General features: G+C 47.6%; 1 protein-coding gene across 1 annotated transcript; it reads left to right on the forward strand.

Moving 5' to 3' along the window:
* Positions 1-2,561: 2,561 nt before the first annotated feature.
* LOC131290698 (uncharacterized) lies at positions 2,562-23,010 on the forward strand. Its single transcript, XM_058319862.1, has 8 exons — positions 2,562-2,589; positions 4,795-5,037; positions 14,399-14,611; positions 14,689-15,330; positions 15,410-15,589; positions 16,397-17,936; positions 22,442-22,717; positions 22,791-23,010. The coding sequence occupies exons 1-8, from the start codon at positions 2,562-2,564 to the stop codon at positions 23,008-23,010; spliced, it is 3,342 nt and encodes a 1,113-aa protein (XP_058175845.1).

Consider the following 23,010-nt stretch of genomic DNA (forward strand, 5'->3'; position numbering starts at 1 on the left):
ATTTTCGATCGTTCACCTGCCGCATCGGCGCGTATTTTCTTTTGTTGTGTCTTCACATTTACTATCACCTCCCTCCTTCCTTCCTTCCCCCCGCCCTCCCTCGAACCCGGCTCCGTAATGCACAGTTATGTTGATGCGCGCGTGCTCGCGTAAGAGACGAACCGACGACGTCTTTGGCGCAGAAGGAACGATGCAGAGTAGAAAACTTTCACAGCGCGAATGACGAAGAGAGTTCCACTTTACGAATATTAATATACACACACACACACACACACACACACACGCGAGCGATACAGGTACACCGGAGGAATGTCTTTTGGACGATTTCTTTTCCGTTACTTTCACTCCGGCCGAGCGCGGCTTGGGGTTGTAGATTTCTTCATTGGTTGGTGTGGTTTTTATTTTTCTTTTCTTTTCGACATATAAGCCCTGTTGTCGACCCGCGCGAATTGTGCTGCCCCACCGCGAACTCACAAGGAATCCCACAGGATGTGTACACATTCCAAAGCGCGAGCTGTCAAGTGGAGAGACCGAAGGGAACGGGAAAGAGAACCAAAATTAGCAAACTTGAACACGGCAATTATTGGCATGAAAAGCAAAATATTAGACAGTATTGCGAATGGTATCGAACGCTTATTTGGGGAATAAATGTTTAAACGCTTTCGAAAGTCGTTTAAGGCGGTGGCTTAAGTCGTGGTTTTACGAACTGGTTGACCTATGAAGGAAAAACTCCCAGAAACAACGCCATACGCGATTAGTTCACTACAGTGATATTACTTTTTAAACCATATTTGTTGAAATCAGTACAATATTCGCATCGCACTGCACTTCTTGATGTCCTTGTTGTTTGTTCGACAACTTTCACGCATCGAATGGTTACTAACTATCTTAAAGAATGATACAAAAATAGCAAAAGTACGTTTACAGTACGTTTCAAACGCTCGCTCTGTAAATTTACTAAAAGCTACGCGAAAAAGCATGACCACTTTGCTCTAATTTTAACGTATCATAGTTTTATTGTATTCGATTGTCAAAAATCCACCCAGTTATCGTTTCATTTGTTTATAATTTTTCTTTTTTTTTTCAATTTTGTTGACTTGTTTTGCGAACTTCTTGTTTAAGTTTCCCTCTTCTAACCTCTAACCCGTTTTGAAAATGAAGTCACACTCAATAACACGTTTAAAAAAAGACGTACTCAAAATCGGTTACCGTCCTACTGGAAAATGAATAAATCAATCGTTCGTTGGGAAAAATGTAATACTCTTATAGTTTTGGATTTACTTGTTGATTGATATGTTCTGGTGCGTTACAAGGTGTTTGAAATTATGTTTGAAAATCGTTTGCGTTTGTTCTGTTTATTTTCTACTAGTCTGTTGTTTAGTATAATTTTTTTCCACTGGTTGATTTATTTTGTTTAAGTTCACTCAACAGATTGCTTGGTGGAAACGATTGAGAATTGCGTCAACCGTTGCAATTCCTTCTTCCTCCGTCTCTCTCTCTTTCTCTTATTCTCTTTTTGGCGAATCCCTAAGAACCAAACATTTTGCTCCGGTGCGGCCGGTTTTCTTTGCATCCGGTTCCATCCTTCGCCCCACGAACGGGAGACGTGCAGAAAGGGGCATGGTGGGGCAACCGGGAAGCGGGAAACGATCAACAATCTCAACCCCGGCCAAGTGCGCACTCCTTGCGGTGCTTTCCCTACTTTCTCGTGTGGTGTTTTATTCATGTTGCCGTTCCTCTCTTCTCGCTTCGTTGTTTCGCCAGTTTTGTTTTGTTTCGCGACCTCACCGCACGCAAGTTCTGTGCCCCATTCCCCAATGACCTATGGCAAAGGTAGGGGGAGGGAGGGGAGCCCACAAGGCCCCTCCCCATCCAATCTTCGAACTACCCTCGGTTTGCACTCTCGCTTTCGACCGTGTGACTTTTTGCCCTTTTGTTCCCCGCACGGTTGGAGGGTTCGGCGAGTGGGTGGTGGTTTCCTGGGGGCGTTTTAGTTTTCCTCCCTTCCCCCCCCCCACCGCCCACCAACAACAACATTCCATCTGCTGGCGACCGAAACGATACGAAACACTTTTCCTCCATTGTTCGCCGAGATCGTGGAAAGCAGAGGAAGAAGCAGAAATTGTGAAGACGAAGAAGTCGCAAGATTGTGTACTCTATGCCACCGTCACTCTCACTTCTGCTCACCGGCACTCCACATACACACTCCACCCTGCGCTTCTGGTGCTGTCTCGGAAGACCTTTCCTCTTCGACTCTCCGGGTCGTTTCGCCAACGGTTCGCGGTGTCTTCGTTTCTTCTTCCCTTTGTCGGGCGAGGAGGGGATGGGGGGGGGGCACAGGGGTTTGTTGGTAACTTTCACTCGCTTCACTCGCAATGACAAAACAACCACCGCGAGCCGGGGTTCGTCTGACGTTCAACAGTTGAAAAAAGGGGCGGACAAAACAGTGGGAAACGGAGAGGGAAACAACAAAAGCATTATTAGGGCGCGTTTGTGTGTGTGTGTGTGTGTGCATGAAGGAACATTCTTCTTGCATGAGACACGGAGGACAGCACGGCAAGATGGAGAGCGGCATGAGTCAGCACAAGTGTATGCTATTGTCGCAATATGTTGCGAGCTGCAGCGAACCACGAAGCTTGCACTCTTCGTTTCGCAAGCATTATGCTGCACCATAAGCATATGGGCCCGAACATATGCATCCGTTAGGTGGAGACACCCTTCTCTCGTCCAAACTATAAGTGGCATCGGATGTACACGACGCTTTTGTAAAACACCCTTTAACAACCTGACTTTTCCGGGACAACAACATCTAAAAGATGGGTGACAGTCTTCGACACACCGTATCCCAACCAACCGGGACCTTTCGGGCTTAAACTCGTCCCACAGCCGATCTCAAACTAGTCCGTGATAGTTGACACTTAAAGAAACCAAATGACGCTCGAATCCAAAACAATCTGACGCAATGAACGCTCTGACGTAATGAACTTTAACCCAACACTCATGAAATAAAAAACACGCTGTCAGATTGCACGAATGTCGATCAATAAGTACTGATCAATAAGAGGAGATTAGAGGTATCAAATCCTTCCGTTTAGCTGTAATCCGTGTTGCGATGTGATGATAGAGATTTGTCCAAGTAAGGAACGATGAATGTAAGTTGTTAAAACGTCAGTTTCAACAACATACAATCGGACACCAGAACCGGAAACCATCGAACGATCTAATTCAGTGCACTATCTGATCGGGCGGAGAAACTACTTTACGCTTCATGTTGTGCACGAGCTGTCAAACGCAATATTTTTTGCGGTGTTTACATGCGCGAGTTTTTTTGACAGCGGGCCGTAGAAATTTGTTTCGACAGCTTTGCCGCTGTAGAAATGGATGTTGGCACTTTACCTACCGATTATTGGGCATTGACCGGAGTCCAACCTTGTAGAGGAAAGGACGATATCCAGGAATTGACATCCACAAACACAATACAGTTTTGCTTGAAGGGTTACGCTCCACCATTTAAGGTCATTATCAAATAATTCCAATGAAATTGTAATTAATGAACACCCTTTATATGAGTGGATGCGCTTCAACGCCCCTTACACCATCTCTCCACCCCCCCCATCCCTTTTTTACCTCTCTGGAAGACGCGAAGGAATTAACCGTTGCCCACTTCTTTTTCAACTTTTGGAAGTGCGGTCTACTCACACGCACACATGCCGCTTAAATTGGGGTCAACAATACGCCGCTTCCTGATCCGCCGGTTTCTCCGTTACGCTCTCCTATTCTCTCCTCCTCTCCAATTCCTTCCGCCGTCCGTCCATGGACCGTTTACACAAACAGACGTTTATTATGTTTATTTACTCGTTATCGGGTTTAGATTTTCGGGGTGGAAACCCTTGCTGGTGGAAATTTCTTCGGCATGTCAAGTGCGCCGAGGGGGGGGGGGGGGGGGGGGGGGAGGGGAGGGGTCCATGAACCGATCGAGTGGTCATGAATCGCGTGTGATTAATTACCAAAGGACGCCCATTTGATGGCCATCATTCGATCGGAACGGAACGCTTGTGTAATGTGTGCTTTTTTATGTGTGTGTGTGTGTGTTAGTGGAAGGAAAAATTATTAAAACGACACCCGAAACCCCATAACCATCTGCTGCCTGGGTTCGGTCGCTTTCCCACGGCTCGGAGAAAAAGCTTTCCTCCTGTCCGTGTTTTTCCGCAAAACAAAACAAGAATGTTCTTCGATGCGATGTTCGGTGGGATGCGGTGGAGAAAGTGGGAGAAAAGTGGGGTAAAGTGTGCAACAGATGGTTAATGTTCAATCCTCCCTCCCACCACCTCTCCCTGAATGGGAGTTCCGTAAAAAATTCTGCACGAAGAGTGAGAAAAAGGCAATAAATACCAAACAACACGCTTCAGAATATAAAATGCAAAAAAAAGAAACACACACACGAACAAAACAGGCAGCTCCACTTCCAGCGCGATGATTATGGAGTAGTCCGCCATCGTTGGCTCGTCTTCGTCGGAACAGGTCTTCGGGGTTTATGTTTTCCACGTGTTTTTTTCCATCTCTTTTACCGAGCGTTCGATTGGAATTCCACCTGATTCGAAATATGGGAAAAAAAGTGTAAACAGGAGGATCGGAGAGGATGTATGTAGGTCATCGGTGAGCGCGCTCTCGATGTTCTTCCACCTCCACCCTTCCCCCACCCGGCAACGAAGGCGGTGGTGGTGACAACATACCAGCTTCCGGTAAAGCATTGCAGCTCAGTTTCTAAGTTCTTCCCCTTTTTTTTCCAAACAGATGAAAACCCGACCCCGGCCAGCCTGGTGGCGGCTCCCGGCACAACGTCGGTCGGCCGGCCATCCGCCGGCGGTTGCCAGTTCCCGGGCGCGCCGGCCCACGGCAGCGTCATCTTCAGCGACGACGCACTCTCCAACAACACCGTCTGCACGTACTACTGCGAGCGGGGCTTCGAGCTGCTCGGCCCCTCCCGGCGCGTCTGCATGGACGGCCAGTGGATCCCGGAGGGCATTCCTTTCTGCGGTGAGTACCCTCGACCTCTCAACCTTGAACACGTGACTTTTTAAACTCTTTTTGTCCTCCCCCGTACTCTTCAAAACATTCTTCGATTAATCAGACAGCCCTTTAAGAATTTATAAATAAGACAAATGCGAAGGATTTCTTCCAAGCACCTTCAATTAGGTTATAGTTACGCTAGCTAGCGTTGATATAAACAGAGAAAACAAAAAGAAATTTAAAATATATTTCTCTACGATACTTTTTCGAACTGCATTTTCGAAAAATGAAGTAAAAACTGAACACAAAAACACCCAGAATCACTGGTGTTTTTCATTTATGTTTTTATCGGTTTTTGATGTTTGCTTTATGAACCTCATGCTAACATTCAATTTTGCAACTCATAAAAGAAACTTTTATCGAATTCTCATTGATTTTGATTTGTTAAAAAAAACACGGCATAATACCGTACGGTAGTTCCTGTGTTAAATTAAAAAAAACTACTCTAGTGAAATAAAAATCCACGTTAAATTGGTAATTTCTACAGGAAACATGTTTATCAGAACAAAACAGAAACATTCTTGACATGAAGTTTGATGTTTATGGAATCGAGAGCATTGGAAATGTATTCGAATACGTGGGAGTGGTTAATTTGTCTGCTGCTGTTGACATATTTTGGCATTCTTTTGACTCTTTACTGTTTTGATACTTGGTTGTTTTACAAGTTGTAACATTTTTCAAACAAAAAACGAACATTTCTTTTTTCAAATAGAAAAGTTCTAGAAAGCAAATACGAACGTGCTCATAAGAAACACAAATCTAAGTTTACGTTTACCTGAGAACTGTGAATTAGATTTCCAGTGTTAGTTTTTTGTTGTTACAACGTATGTTTTTATTTTTGTCTTGTGTTTTTTTTCGAAACTCCTGCATTAGAAAATTTGGAAAACATTCTTTCTGAATTTTAATATTTTTTTCTCATTTCTTGTGTACTTGTTTCCTGATTAAGGTAATGTAGTTCCGTTTAACCATCTAGTAAGATGAAAATAAGTGCTCATTGGTAAAACTTATTGCTTTGACTCTGCCTCGAATCTAAAACGGACTTTTCGTTTCGCCAAAAAGTGTTTGCAAGTAGTTCACAAATGAATTAGAGTTGTTTTGAAAATTAATTTCATTATAATCATGTTGAAAGCTTCTCTTGGTGACCGAAAAAGGTAAACTTGTTTCTTCTAACGGACATTACAGCTACGTTAGTACAAATTGGGTGCTCAATATGCGCTCAATAGAATCGATAATGTAGCAAATGGGAGTTATCAGAGCAAGCAAAACACATTAACTCATCTTATTCGGCATCGTTTCGGCAAGTTGATGCGTCGGTAAAAGGTCGGTTGGTGAAAATTTGCTAGCTCACTATCAACGCGTAGGAAATGTCCAATCGTAAACGGGCGGGCACCGCTTCCACTTCGCAAGGGGAGCAAGCGACGAACCCGAGGGTGAATGGTAAAAAAGACGGCCACTTTCTCTATTCCGCTCTCGTTTCTCCCATTCGGTTCCCCTCGCGCACGCTGGGGTGTCTTGGGCTGATGAACTTCAACGCGATGCCAATAAGCTTTCAATCCCCCTCGGCGGCACCGGGGGGAAGCTGGCAACACGGACCGCGGGACCGGGCGAAGATGATGATCATCACGAATGGAATGTAGAGTCCGGAGAAAGCGTCAGGCAGAAATCGCTACGACGCACCGCACTCACACAGTAAGGTGCACGATAAGGTCCTGCCTTTTTTTCTTCTTTATCGTTCGTTTTTGTTTTGGTTTCTCGAAGGCGTCCAGGCTCGATGGAAAGTGTCACGCGGCTGAAAGGTGTGTGTGTGTGCGTTACAGCGCCACGCACAGATCGTGAACGTGCGATTAGCCGATTCATTCATACCCTTACCGTTTAGCGCAGAATTTCAATTGAGTGAAATCCGAGCGGCTTTATGATTCCTCCACCTTTGGCGACTCTAATTTATCTCTAACTCGCAATGTCTTTCGATGACAGTTATAGACATGCATCTTTCATCCACAATTGTTTCGAATGGATTTAAAAATCTTTGGCAGTGATGAATCTTAACATCTTTTAATGAATGATTATTGAATCAGAAAGCAGAACAAACGACTTTCGTTCAATCCTCTTCGTAAATGTTTCCATAGCATCCTCCTACAGGTGGGAGGCAAGCAATAAAAAAGGGCTGTACAAACACTTTCCATTTTTTCTCCACCAACTCTCCCAAAAAGTGACATCGGCGTTCACGTGTCAACAGCAAAAAAAAATCGGAATTGCTAAACTTTCCCCGAAAGACAACAAACCAACAAAAAAAAAAGAAGAAAAAAAGAACGCCAACCATAACCTATATCCCGTTACCCCCGGGTCGGTGCGTTTCGGCTGATGTGTGTGTGTGTGTTTGTGTGCATATCCCAAAAACCGGTCAAGTGCTTGAACCTCACTTCCAATTTGGGGTGAGCGATAAATATGCATCATCCCCCGTACGCACAGACGAGTGATGCAGGAGGGTTGTGGGGGAGGGGGGAGAAGAGGGAGGAGTGAAACAAATAACCACCGATCGGCGCGGGGGCCAACCTCAATTTTGGCGATGGTGTTAGACTGACTACAAGTGGATGGCGGGTGGCAGGGTAGGGAAGAAGAAAGCGGCACAGTGGCGGATTCACATTACAGTCTCGTTTTGCTTGTTTGCCACCAAAAAAAAACAAAAAAAAAATTGGCTCATATTTGTTCGCTGCGAAATGGGGAGGGTTCGTCGCTTTTTTTCTCGAAAGCGCCCAAGTCTTTCGTTTTGGCAACCGATCGGTATTGCACTGCCCGAAAGGCGCATTATTTCCGCGTATGTTTGTGTGGGTGTGTAGTGGGTGTGTAGCACGTATGGTGCAGTGGCGGCTTACGTCATTCGAGCAACGGGAAGGCGAATAAAACAATATACACTGCGAGCAATGCGGATGCATTAACAAACCTTCATTGTGTGTGCGCGCGCCCTCCCGGTGGCGGAAGCACTACGCAGGAACACGTGGAAGTGTTCGGTGCGGTGCGGGAAACCTGTAAACCTCGGCTAGGGAAGGAAAAATCGAACCACGGCCAGCAACGCAACGGCAATTAAATTAAAAATTAAATTTCATTTAGATCGAACTGTTTTTCCATCGCCTCGGCCGTGACGTAAAGCGTAATGTGCGAGAAAGAGACGGAGGGGGGAAAGGAAAAGCACTCTGGCTTCGATTCGATTTGCCCTGATTCGTGCACACACTTGCCCGGGTTCGTCGCTTAACGGGAATCATCGCGCTGCGCGGTGGAAAAACGGGAAGGCGCTCGCGCGGAACCGCACGCCCGACGTCATAAAGCGAGCGAAGCATAAAGTGCGCACCGTTCGCTAGATGCAACCCCCCCTCCTGTTCCCCCCTTCCCTCCCTCCTGGTGGTGGTGGTGGGTGAAAGTGCGCTGCGCTAATTAGTTCCTCCTAAACTGGAGCATTCGCGCGTCCGGCCGCGTAAGCCTGTGCGCGTCTCTCGGTGACGGTTGCCTTTTCCATTCCTTCCGCCTTCCGGTCGAGGGGGGGGGGGGGGGGAGAGGAGAGTGAGAGCTTTTCCTGCAGCCGGAATAATGATGACGAACCAGGAAAACTTGTCCGTGCGCATTTCAGACAGCCTAAGTTTCCTTCATTCCATATTCAATCGAACGTTTTCCATTTGAAGCATTCCAAAAAAAATAAAAACGAACTCAATCTCGATCGTCCGACAATTAACACGTTGACTGCCATGTCACCCAACAGTGGGTGACAGCAAAACTCAGTTCTAAAAAGTTTTTGACCCATTAATAAATGAAAATGCATTTAAAAAAAATTAGAGTAATATTTAAAATCAATTCTTTGGGAAGCTAAGCTTTTGCTTAGCCTTCAAAAATCGCTGGTTTAATAAATGTTATAAACAAATTATATTATAAAAGATTGTTCTAAAAAAGTGTGCTAAAAACGCTTGGCAGTCAACGTGTTAAAGGGGCTGGACAGATTTCGTACAAAATTTTGAAAATTGTAATATATTCGAGTTCTTATTTTAAAACGCTTACATTCGCCACCATTATTGCAGTTAGTTTGTCTGATAGTTTTCTAAAAAAGTTTTCACAGTAGAGCGCATCTGCATTAATAATTACGACAAAAAACTGCTCGCGTCCTACTAAACAAAATGGTAAATTGTAGATGTGATCCAATTAATCACCAAAAGCAATTTATAAAAAAGTATATTTATATCGAAGCCGTTGAAAACTATTGTTAAGCAAATGATATCCCATACACGCATGCAGTAGAAAGAAACTAGTAAGAAAAAAAAAAGACAACTGATTGCAAAGTCTCCCAATAACTACCACCGGCTTAAATTATGAAGCAGAACAAATTAATTAATCAATGTGTTGATTTATTTGAAATGTATACCAATAGTTAGCTCACAAGAATATTTATATATATATGTTTTAAAACAGTGTATTATTATATTGGAAAAATTAAGCAAAAAAAGTTTAGCTACATATTTCACGTAGCTTACGTAGTTCTGCATTACAACTCCCTTGGGATCTTTTTTTTTGTATGACAATAAATGTTTGCTTTCGAACCAAAGAAACTGCATGCATTACAAAATATTGCTGTGATATTGTCTAGCTCATTTAAAAGTTTGCAAAAGTGCAAGAACAGCAGAGAAGTTGGGAGGAGAACACTACTGGAGAACTAAGTACAATTGAGAGCTGATTAGTTGGAGATAATATTTTTTTGAAATGTTTATGGTTTTAACACGTTTAACATTTTTTGTTGGACTTCCACTAGAGAATTTCTTATAAATACGGTTTTTTCATCCAAAACAATATTGAGGAAGTGAAGAGAATCTAATCCGAATGTGATCAAGACGCCGGTCAACTAAAGCTTACCGTTGACTGCAAAACGTTTTTAGTACATTCTTTTAGTACAATTTTTTTAAATAAAATTTGTTTATAACATTTGTCAAACCTACGGTTTTCGAAGACCAAGCGAAGACTTAACTTCCTGAAGTATTTGTTTTTAATATTACTGTAGTTTTTATGTTGAATTTTCATTTATTTACGCGTCGAAAACTTTTTAGAACTTATTGCTGCTGTTACTCACTTTCGGGTGACATGGCAGTCAACTATTTTAGAGCAGGGATAGGAATACTAAGAGTGGGTTAGGTTTAGAGTACGTATTGTATTATGTAAAATTTACATAACTCCATCAACGTTGCACAACTCCACCTTGACGGATAGATTTATTTTCGTCGTACAGCGTTCGATATGGAGTTGTTTTGGTCGATTGAGCCAAGATTAGGCGTACCAGGGTTCGATTTCACGGACCCCATCGACCGGCCCGAAACACCGGAATGCCGTGACACTCGCCGGCCCCTCGGAGGGCCCTTTCCGAACGATGGCTCGGCCCGGGAACGCATCCGGCCGGGAAATACTCGACCGTTTTGGTTTCGGGCGTCATCGACTCTACGGTAATTTATCGCCAATTTCAAACCGGCGCGTCTGCCTTTCGGTACGTCGACAATGTGTCACTTGTGTTGCCGGGGAACTTACCTCCAAGCACCGTACATTTAATTAGCTTATCTCTGCCGGCCAGCATCGCTTCGATCCGGCCGCGGGAAACAATCAAACCGTCGAAAATAACTGAATTTTGCCCGCCTGATGCCCCGTTTAGAGGAGCGCCGTGGTGCCGGACTATATGGAGCGAATCCCCGTTAAAAAGATACGGACATCGAGGGAAACACACTTAGCCACACACACATACACACACATACACACACAGACCCACATGGGAGGCAAAGGCAGGAAAGTAAAGTACATGAAAACACAACAACAGAAAAACAGATATTGCCCGACCACGAACTGTTCATCATCCCGTTCATGTGCCGCGGGCTAGGTGTTGCCCGCTTCCGTTATGTTTCTCCCCCTCACCACACCACACCGGCCCCGCACGCTCCCGCCTTCCGGCATTCCACCGAAAGAAAGATTTATTCCGTTTGTGAGGTGTTTTTTAATAAATTATTATATTACTATCGTATGCTGATCACGGCCACGTCAGGGTGTTTTTTTTTCCTTCGTTCCGTTTTGTTTTTGTTTGTTGCATTTCCCGCACCGCAAAGGGTATGCCGCACGGTGGGATCAGTGGGTGGACATTTCATTCGGAAAATAGGAACTCAAAATAAATGTTCTTGTTGGTAGTTCAGTGGTCTTTTCGCAGAATCTAGCTTTCCGCTGGATTACGACTTGGAAAATACCCTTGATTTTCATTCTCAAAATGAATTGAGTATGAGTACTCAGATTTGTTTAGCTTTAAACATGTCCCAAGCCTCTTTTCGTGACTCTCTGCGTTTGCGTTTTTCCTAATTTTGTAATATACTTCATAAGTGTTCGTGTAGACAAACAATGTCCGATGGACCTAATAAACAATAAACAACGATTATAAAACAATTAACACGTTAACTGCCAAGCGTTTTTAGTACACTTTTTTAGTACAATCTTTTTTAATATAAGTTTTTTACAACATTTATTAAACCAACGATTTTTGACGGCTGAGCAAAAAGTTAGGTTCTCCAAGAATTGATATAAAATATTACTATAATTTATATGTTGCTTTTTCATTTATTTATGGATCAAAAACATCTTAGAACTGAATTTTGCTGTCACCCACTTTTGGGTGACATTTAGCTTCGTGTAAGTTAGAACAGAAAACTGAATGCCAATAGGAAACAGATTTTTCATATATAACTTTTAACACGTTGACTGCCAAGCGTTTTTTTTTAGCACACTTTTTAGAACAATCTTTTTTCATTTAATTTGCTCATAAAATTTTATTAAACCAACGATTTTTGACGGCTGAGCAAAAAGTTAGCTTCTCCAAGAAGTGATATAAAATATTACTATAATTTTTATGTTACATTTTCATTTATTTATGGATCAAACCCTTTTTAGAACTGAATTTTGCTGTCACCCACTTTTGGGTGACATTTTTGGGTGACATTTAGCTTCGTGTAAGTTAGAACAGAAAACGGAATGCCAATAGGAAACAGATTTTTCATATATCACTTTTAATGGCAAGTAGTTAAGCTGTAGACTAATACGTTGAATAAATAAACAGTTGTATTACTTTTATTAATTTACTTGTGCCTCAGTGAAGTGAATAAATACTTTTGCCGTTTGTTGTCCGCCCACTTCGTACCACTGTGCGCCACACTCTACTCAGCTCGCCCCTCGGGGCCAATTACGCCCGCGGGAGTGGCGGAAAGGGACGGGGTGGGTGGGGGAGGGGGGAATAACCACCGATATAAGTTAGAAATTAGCCAGCTCCAGCCAGAATCAGCCGGGATTGGAGAGAAATTGCCAAGTGGCACACGGTAATGACCGAAGCAGATGGTACGTGAGTGCAGATGCCGGCGCGGGGGGGGGGGGGGGGAAGGGATGGTGGCAGAGGGGAAAATTCTCGATAAAAGCCACACACAAAAACACAACATAACAGCTTACTCACCTTCTTCAACCCGCTTGTGGTCAATGAAGCAGAAAGAAAACGGGGGGGGGGGGGGGGGGGGGGAAGAAGCGCAAGGTAAAGAAAGCCGAAACAAGGTGTTCGGTTCGCTAATAGAGCATCGCACCTTCCGATCGCCGATCTTCGCAGGTTCGATTTTTCCCAAGTTTCCCCCCGGGCGTATCAACCACCGTTAGGTGGGAAAGGGAGGTGGGGGGAATGGATCTACCCCGTCGGTGGATCAAGTGGAAACATACCAAACACGGCACGAAACGAAATAAAAAACTAAAACCTCAAGAGTCCTCCTTTTGATAAGGTAACCACCCAGGGCTGGCTCTTATTTTGGGTAACGTTCATCACCGCGAGACATCGTGATAATGGGCGGGTTTCCGATGGAGGGATGATTAATGGAGCTCTGGCCACCGGACCTCTAGACACTCATCCGAGCAAAACCTTTCAACTTGTTGGAGGTTAGGTTTTCCGGAGAACCCCTTCAGCACTTCAGATGGACCACCACACCTGCACCAACCAAAAAAGGGGGAAACACCGCCATTAGTAGGCCACAACATACCACGGAGCCGTGGGATATAGACAGCGTGCGCGTAAACCGGTACCGACCCTCTCGAGGAGGCGGCGGCGGAATTGAATGGTCATCAAGCACCGTTCAATCAACGCGCGATTAGGAATTGACTTTGTTGTTGCTGCTGTGGATAGCAGCCATTATCCCCGCGGATCATATTTGTTATCCAGCGTAACGTATCTGTTACTCCGCGGGTCCGCTGCTGCTCGATGCTAGATGGCGTCCGCCTTATCCGACCTACTAACTATTGCGCTTCCGAGCGTGAGTTTCATGTTTGTTTTCGGGGCGAATGAAAGTGCGCCGAGAAGTGGATTAAGGAACGGATCTTTTTTTTGGAATGGCCGGGAAGCGGGTCAAAGGGAGTTTTTGGAGCAAAGGGCAAGAAAAAGAGAGAGGGAGGGCGTCCCGTTATCGTGGAGGGTTGCGGGCCCCAATCCTGTCCGGATGATAGTGGATAAGGGTTTGACCCCGATCGGTGGACAAAGTACTTAGCGATTGGTTACGGCCAGGAATGCCGTTATGGGTTGGCTACCAAGAGGATAATTGTGCCCTGAACACTCGCTAACGGACTTAACAGTACATACTGATTGCTCGGACGATTGAAGAGGTCACGGGTTTTCAGGGTGTCAATTCTGAAACATGCATGTCTCTGAATGTCTGAGGACTTTCGGGAATCAGAAGCTCTTGTCTCACGGACAGTAACAGTAAGAGTTCAGGGTTCGTCTGAGTCAATTCTGAAACATGCATGTCTCCGAATGTCTGAGGACTTTCGGGAATCAGAAGTTCTTGCCTCATGAACAGTAAGAGTTCAGGGGTCCTCCGCGTGTCAATTCTGAAACATGCAGTTGTAAATGTCGGAGAACTTGCTGGAATCACGAGTTCTTGCCTCATGGACAGTAACAGTAAGAGTTCAGGGGTCCTCCGCGTGTCAATTCTGACACATGCATGTCTCTGAATGTCTGAGGACTTGCTGGAATCACGAGTTCTTGCCTCACGGACAGTAACAGTAAGAGTTCAGGGCTCCTCCGCGTGTCAATTCTGAAACATGCAGTTGTAAATGTCTGAGGACTTCCTGGAATCACGAGTTCTTGCCTCACGGACAGTAACAGTAAGAGTTCCGGGCTCCTCCGCGTGTCAATTCTGAATCATGCATGTCGCTGAATGTCTGAGGACTTGCTGGAATCAGGAGTTCAACTAGTAATTTTCCAGTGACCTCTCTTCTAACGTTCGTGCTCTTTCTCCCGTTGCAGTGTTGAACGTTGCAGCCGGCAAGGCACCGATGCAGATCTCGACCGAAGGCTCGGGTATCCCGCAGAAGGCGATCGACGGCTCAACGTCGGCGTTCTTCTCCCCGGACACCTGCTCGCTGACCAAACCGGAGCGTGTGCCCTGGTGGTACGTGAACCTGCTCGAGCCCTACATGGTGCAGCTGGTGCGCCTGGACTTTGGCAAGTCCTGCTGTGGTAAGTGAACTCCTGGCAGTATCTCCGCACTCAGTGCCTGGGTAGACTTCAACATCTCGATCCGGTGTTCCCTGCAGGCAATGGAAAACCGGCGACCATAGTGGTGCGCGTGGGTAACAACAGGCCGGATCTGGGGACGAACCCGGTATGCAATCGGTTCACCGGCACACTCGAGGAGGGCCAGCCGCTCTTCCTGCCCTGCAACCCGCCGATGCCGGGTGCGTTCGTCTCGGTGCACCTGGAAACCAGCGCCCCGAGCCAGCTGTCCATCTGCGAGGCTTTCGTCTACACCGACCAGGCACTTCCGATTGAGCGATGCCCGGCCTTCCGCGACCAGCCGCCCGGTGCGTCCGCCTCATACAACGGCAAGTGCTACATCTTCTACAGCCGACAGCCGGCTACCCTGCCGAACGCACTCGCCTTCTGCCGAGCGCGCGGAGGCACCCTCATCAACGAGAGCAACCCGGCCCTGCAGGGCTTCATCAGCTGGGAGCTGTGGAGGCGCCACCGGAGCGACACCTCGTCGCAGTACTGGATGGGAGCGGTGCGGGACGCGCAGGACCGCAACACCTGGAAGTGGATCGGCGGCGAGGAGGTGTCGGTGTCGTTCTGGAACCTGCCCGGCGGCGACGAGGACTGCGCGCGCTACGACGGCTCCAAGGGATGGCTGTGGAGTGACACCAACTGCAACACGCCGCTCAACTTCATCTGCCAGCATCGTAAGTCGCCACTTGCCCATACTCACTGCTTCTGCACGATATACCATACCCTCTTCCGCGTCCGTCCTTCCATTTCCAGAGCCAAAGGCATGCGGACGACCGGAACAGCCACCCAACTCGACCATGGTGGCCCCGAAGGGCTTCGACGTGGGCGCTGTAGTCGTGTACAGCTGCGACGAGGGCCATCTGCTGGTGGGACCGCAGCAGCGCACCTGCCTAGAGACCGGCTTCTACAACGAGTTCCCACCGGTGTGCAAGTGTAAGTCCCATTTCTCCCATCTCAGTGCCGATATCAACAGGTTGGGTTAATCTCTCACGTTAAGGCTATTTTCAGCCTTTAAATAGTTTTCTAACAACGTTTTGTAGGTTTACTCCTAAAACTGTTTTATCACAGCATTTATTTTTACTTTTGAGGTGAGATTTAGCGATATAGCATTGAGATCATTGTTAGACCCACTTTATGTTACTTGGATGATTTCTCTGGACTACGAGACTACAATAGAGATCCTAAGGTGAAGTACTGGTATTTCAACAAAGTACTGAATTGCAAACTCACCTACTCAGACGACTTATGACATTTTATGTCTCAGATGACTCCGAATCTTTGGTGAAATGACTAAGCTACTGGATTTAGCAAGTCACATTAACGAACGTGTTTGGTGAGCCACTAACTTGTTGTAGGGAGGTGGTTCAGAACTCAACGAGATGAGCAGAAGGCAGGGACCGCTGCTATTGCGTATCAGCTCCCCGGACCGTTAGACCGTTGATGTCAACTCACTAGAGTTGAGTAATTCCGAATCAGGTTCATGAATCGCTTTGCTTCGTTTTTGAGATTCATGAATCTTTCAAAGAGAGATTCATGAGTACCAAAGATTAATACATACATGATTAATAGCCTCCTGGATTAGGGTTTCCAAAGATTCATCGACGCTTTTGAGATACGAATCCCTAAAGATTCATGAGATTCAATCAGAATAGATCGTCGATGAATGATTCTCGCCTGAAGATTCATACAGTACGACAGTACAACTAACTCTTGTGCACTTGTTCTCATTGACGCTGATAGACATCGAGTGTGGTTTGCCGGCATCGATCCCGCACGGGTACTACGATCTGATCAACGGAACCGTCGGCTATCTCAGCACGGTGATGTACCGGTGCGCCGAGGGCTACGAGATGGTGGGCCGCGCTGTGCTGACCTGCGACATCGACGAGCGCTGGAACGGTCCGCCGCCGCGCTGCGAGCTCATCGAGTGTGACCCACTGCCGACGCTGTTCGCCAACGGAGTCATCGTCGCGCCCAACCAGACGGTGTACGGCTCTCGGGCGGAGGTACTCTGCAACCGTGGCTTCGTGCCGGACGGCGAGCCGGAGCTACTGTGCACCGCGACCGGCCAGTGGAGCCACACGCTGCCCAAATGCATACCGGACCCGGCCGCGCCCGGCCCTGTCACCGTGCGTCCCACCCTCGCTCCCGCCAGCACGACGCTGGTCCCGCAGACCACGTCCGCCGCGTCACGACGACCCGCACCAACCGCTGGAGGGCGTCGTCCGGCGCCAGGTGTGACGGCAACGACCGCAACCACCGCCCGGCCCCCGACCACGGTGCGCCCTATCCTCAGCTTCAGCACGACCGGCAGCGGCCAGGCTCAGGTGCCCTCCGAGTCGCCCATCAGCAGCATCGAGATCGATGACGGTACGGACGGGGAGACGGGTTACTTCCGCCCGACGCGGATCGACGCCGACGACTTGTACTACCGCGAACATAACCTCTACGACGACGACGACGACGACGGGGACGAGAACGCCGCGACCGATCACCGCAACCCTAACCTCAACAACAACCACGACGACGACGATGACGCGAACGTTCCGACCTTTGACGAAGACTTTGACAGCCTCGAGGGCTACTTCATCGGCACTAACGAAGACTACTCTCTTCCACCTCCACCTCCAGAAGTGCGTCCCGGAAGTGTGCGCGAAGAGGCGGCCCGTCCGCCCTACCGCCCGCTGCAGCCCTCCGTCGTCGTCCTGCCGAACGGCGCCTCGGACGGCCAGCGGCCGAAGCTGCCGGCCTCCCCCAGCCCCACCACCACCAGCCCGGTGAGTGTCACGCCACCGTCCCCACTGCCCCCGCACACCTACCGTCCGACCGCAGGGCGCCGTCCCGCCGCCGGTACGCCGTCGACGACCACGACCACGACCTCCACCAGCAGCACCACTCTGCCGCCCGCGCCGTCGACGACGCGTGGCCGCACACCGCCCAAGCCGCACGACCCGCTGGACATCCACCCGCAGGACAACGAGATCGCCGGCAGCGTCAACATCCAGTACGATCAGGCGCCCAAGGTGAACGTACCGTTCGCCGTCGACCCGTCCGAAGGGGCGGCCGGAGTGACCGGCGCCGACGGGCTCGTGCCGGGTGGGGGCGGCGCCGCCGGTGCAGGCGGTGCCGGGGGAGCGGGGCTCGGGGGAGCCGCCGCCGGCGACCGAAAGGAGTCGAAGAACGCCAAGCTGAACCTCGGCGCCATTGTGGCGCTCGGTGCGTTCGGTGGGTTCGTGTTCCTGGCCGCCGTCATCACCACCATCGTGATCGTCGTCCGAAGGTGATTACCGACCTGCCTTGTCCTACATGCCTTGCCCCCCCTCTCTCTCTCTCTCTCTCTCTCTCTCTCTATGTTTGTTGTGCGTGGTTGTGTACTGGACACCCGTTGGGTCTCACCCGCTCTTCTTCACCAGACGTTGCATGCGCCCCATGGCTTGTCTATGTTGTTGCTCACACGTATACACCACACACACACACACACACACGCGCGCGCGCGCGATTTCTTTTCACGAACTCCAACAACTCCGGACTTAAAGTCCATCCTTTCTACCGACTCGCCGACATACAACTTCTTGCATGCTCCCCCTCACAATACCTACACATGCACAACCAGTCATACACGCACACACGCACACGCACACACACACACACGTACTCTAACAAAACGATTTGAGCCTTTTTCGTCACCTGTGTTAAACGAGAGAAAGGAACGGTTAGCTGGTGTTATTTCATGCCGCTTCATTAACCACACACACACACACATACACACACTCACTTGCCTGCTTCTACGCTCGTTGCTAGCTGGTTAAAAGCTGCTGAAGGAGATGGATTCGATAGAAGGACACAATATTGTGCATTACGGAATTTTAAGATAGGATTCTTCCCTAAAAAGCTTTAGTTAATTAGCTTTCCACCACGATATGCATGGATGAGTGATGAGTCCTCATTGTGACTAAGAAGTTCTTCTGGGATTCAAATCATTAGTAAGAGTTAGAGTTATAAATCATCAAGGAGTTCAAAAACTAATTGGAACATCATGATGCTTTTAAAATTGTTCAATCAGATTCAAAAATCCATTGAGAGGTTTAGTAATCAAAGTTTTGACAGATGGAATTCACGAGAGCTGGTTCTAATTCGGGGATATATGAGAGACGAAATTTTATATATGAGAGACTGTTTCATTCACTTTTTTAGTAGCGAATTGCGAGTTATGAACTCCTCATACAAAAACAAATAGCACTTCTGTTTTTTTTTACCAGTCGTTCCCAAGGAACGATGTGTTTCGCCAGTATCCTGAGTGTGACTAACGCTTCTACATCGTACCCCGAAAGGCGCTTTAAGGCAGCTTCTTGCTCTAGCATCCTCACAAATCACACTTCGCAGTGAGACGTCGTCAAACGACGCTGCAAATGTTGTACAAAACACTTACACACACACACACGCTCTCACACAAGCGCATAAAAACGCAGCTTGAGACTCCCATTCCTTCGCAGATATACTAAATGGCGACCGACACAGTAATAACCATCTTTTTTCCCAACGATTTTATTTCTCTTTCTCTTCTCGTCTTCAACGCAACACGACGCCGAACCGCTTCCCTGTCCGGAACGAAACATACATATTCACACGTACATACACAAACATACAAATACACACACAAACACACACACACATATCCACTCCTTTGGGGAATATATGCCCAACACGCAACTGAAAACAAACACTAAAACAATCCCAACAAAACGTACATCGATTAATTTGTCCAAACTCGGCGTAGGATGAATACCATCTACACTACGGCAAGAGCTCACAAGAAGAACACCTTTTCCTACTCGTAAGCCTTGCGTTAGGGTTCAGCGGAAAAAAACAGGCGAAAAGACTCAAAAACGAAAGAAAGAAAGAAAGGCAAAAGCAAACAGGCACGATTTTGTGTGTACTTAAGCTATTTATTTGAATTATTTAACTATTATTTAACTTTGCAAATGGGAGATGAAACCAGTATAGACATTAAGGCAACTCGCAGGAAGGAAATCCGGAACGTCCGCGAAATTGTCAACTGCTAGGACATGACGTATCATGCCGCACCCAATTAACAGCATTTTATAGAATACGTAGATAATGCATCAGACACGCCATCTAAATCCCCCTCTCGACGGTTACACAGCGACGGCAGAGAGATGGAGATGATCTGACAACCTTCCCCTTCTTCCGCACACAAGCTCTAACAGGACTTGAGCGGCGCAGGCTCAGAGATATCAGACTCCTGGCTTCTTCCTCTTTTACCTTGCCAAAACCCTTTGCAAATTCTCGATCGAGTGGAGGATCAAAGAGATAGAGGTTGTTGTTTTACTGCATATGCCAACCAGTGAAACGTCCCGCGAACAATGGCGAACAGTATGAAGCATTGGAGGAACGAGGAGTTCGTAGAGTTCACACTATATTGCCCCCCATATATCCCTCCCCTTCCTTTGACGAGTGACGAGGTTCTTTTCGAAGTCGGAGGGGGCGTCGCGGAGGAGGCGGAAGCGGAAAAGGAGGAAGCGAAAGGAGTAAAAGTGGCCGGTGATGGTGTGGTTGTGGTTGTGCTAGTGGTGCTCTTTCCCTTACAAAACCAAACAAAACAAAACACGAACGAAAAACATCCGACGAGCAAGATGTCAACCGTGTACTTAGCGAAGCGAACCACCACACAGACGCGGTGACGCGAAATGGAGGTAGTAGTAGTTGGACCAGGTGCCAGCACCAAAGCCACCTGATCTTCCACACACGCCTGCAAACGTAACGGGATCGGATGATCTGGAAGCTGTGAGCACCTCGGTTTGGTAGTGTGTTCGGTGACAACAGGGTGATGGAGTGAAGTAATATCGACGCATGACGACTACTACCAGTGGAAATGGCTCTAGCAACCGCTAGTACATCGGCTCGAGATGAAGGAAACATCAGCGTCAGCTATAACTACTGCTTCCACTCCTAATGCTTTACAACTACTACTCCTCCTCCTCTTACTACTACCACTACTACTACTACTACTACTATTACTACTACTTCTACCGTTGCTATCATTGCTATTACTCTTCCTACTACCACTATGATCGTACTACCAGCATCGCTCGTATTACCTTCATACTAGCTTCACTTGCTACTAAACCTCAACCAAGCTCAGCAAAAAGTGCCATAACCACAAGGCCAGTTGGTAACACACCTGCAGCGACAACAAAAGAGCATTAAAACAAACAGATCGAAACAAAACACCGCAAGCGATCGGCATTCCCGTGCCAAAGCGGCGCCTATACAACGATACGCGCATATTACAGTACATACATTACAATTACTAACGTACCATCCAACCATCCAACAAACCAACCAACCAAACAACCAACCAACCAACCAAAAACAAAAACGGCCCAACCAACAATACCATAACCGTTAAACAAGCAAACAAAAATGTAAGAGCCCATTTATTTGTCACCTGTTTGTGTTTCTTCTTTTTTTTTGTTCTTCTCTCGTTTCACTCGCTTCCCTCTATGGTGTACCACTTCTCTACCACTATTCCTTCCATCCTTTCTTTATGTTTGTTTTGTTTCCGTTTTGCCTCGCTTTCATTTCCTTTTGGTTTTGTTTTGTTTGTTTTCTTTTTTCCTTTACGTTTCCTTTCGAATACGTTTTGTTCTTTGGCCGCTTAAAGAAAACCCTATTCTACCAGCGTAGGTGGAAGGAAACCAAGGCTTAGAAAAGAAAACAAAAACTGGTTAGAAACACCAAACTGCATCTCGCTTCCATCCTGTTCCAGCGCACCACCATCATACCCACCGCTAGCAAGCAAACACAATAAAATAAAGTAAAAAAGCAAAAACCAAATCACTGCCGCCACCAACCACCAACCACCAACCAACCATCACCATTTCGCAAAACTTAAGAGCAACAAAGCTTTCCACTCTCCATACAGATTTCCATCCAGCTTCTCCTGCGAACTTTTTGTGATTTGCCTCCTGTCGCCTTGTGGATCGTTCGATCTAGTTCTTCTGTGGGTAGATTGTAGCTGTAAGACCTGATCTCACTTGCACCCGCGTTGGCTCTGCGCTTCTGGTTGCCTTTGTGTGCTTTGTCCTGTCTTGTTGGAGTCCTGAAAGGCTTTCTTCATATATATCTTCTAACCTCTCTCTCTCTCTGTCTTTCTCTCCCTCGCTTTGTCTACTGTCATCTGTTTGGATGGCCAGTTTTCCTAGACCTTCCCCCGAGTATGAAAAGAGCCGTCAAATTGTAGAGGATTTCTCCTAGAGCTTTGCTGTCCACTTATTTGGATTTCTCTCCTCTGCATCTGGAGGACCTCTAAAGACACTATTGCTGCGCTCGTAAAGCGGATAACCGGTCAATGACAGTGTGTGCGGGTGCTCTTCAGAGGCTATGCCACCTATTCTCTCCTCCTTGGGCTCCTTTTTGACAGTTCAATTCTCGCTTTCCCTGCTCTGGTGCAAGCTCATTCATGATCGCTATCTTGTCCACACTGTCAACGTGCTGCTGGGAGCACTCACTGTCGCACGATGTTCTGGGAGGGTTGGCGCGGGTGGTTAGTAGGCAGCTGGAACAGGATAGGAGACTGAGGCCGGTCTAAGGGACGGGGACTCAACCCCACACGCTCACGCCAGATAGTACACTACTCTCCTCTCGTGTTTGACTTTTGTAGAAAACAGAAAGCCACTCCCCACACTTTCCTCGCGAGCTCAACCGTACGTCTTTAACACCAGTCTTGATCGTCTTTTCTCTTCCGACTCGTGGCACGCGCAGGAATCGGAGCACAAACCAGCACTACCGTCACCGGGCGTCGCCGGACTGCAACACGGTCGCGTCCTTCTCCAGCTCGAGCTCGGAGTCGCGGAACGGGCTGAACCGCTACTACCGGCAGGCGTGGGAGAACCTGCACGAGTCGGCCTCCAAGAGCCACAGCCACAGCGGACACTCGGGCCTGAAGCGAAAGGAAACGATGGACGCGCCCTCGGTCAACCGGTCGCGGTCACGCGAGAACCTCGACCAAGCCGGCGGACGGCCACGCGACCTTGACAGGTAGGTTTGTTTTGGCGCTCCCACCCCGCTCGGCACTCGACGGCACTCAGCTGCTCAGGTTCTTTACCGACAGGTCACGCGAGAACCTGTCGTCGGCGCGCAGCCGGGACTACGGGCGGGACAGCATGGCCCTGCGGGACGGCTCCGAGATGGTCGTGTCGGACGTGTGCGTGAAGGGCGAGAAGAAGCGCCACCATCACCACCATCACAAGAGCAGCCACCGGAACGATTTCCGCGAGCCGAACATCCTCGGTAGCAACGGCAACGGACGGCGGGAGCATCGCCACTACTGA

Source organism: Anopheles ziemanni, chromosome X, assembly GCF_943734765.1.
Source record: "Anopheles ziemanni chromosome X, idAnoZiCoDA_A2_x.2, whole genome shotgun sequence".
Lineage (NCBI taxonomy): Eukaryota > Metazoa > Arthropoda > Insecta > Diptera > Culicidae > Anopheles > Anopheles ziemanni.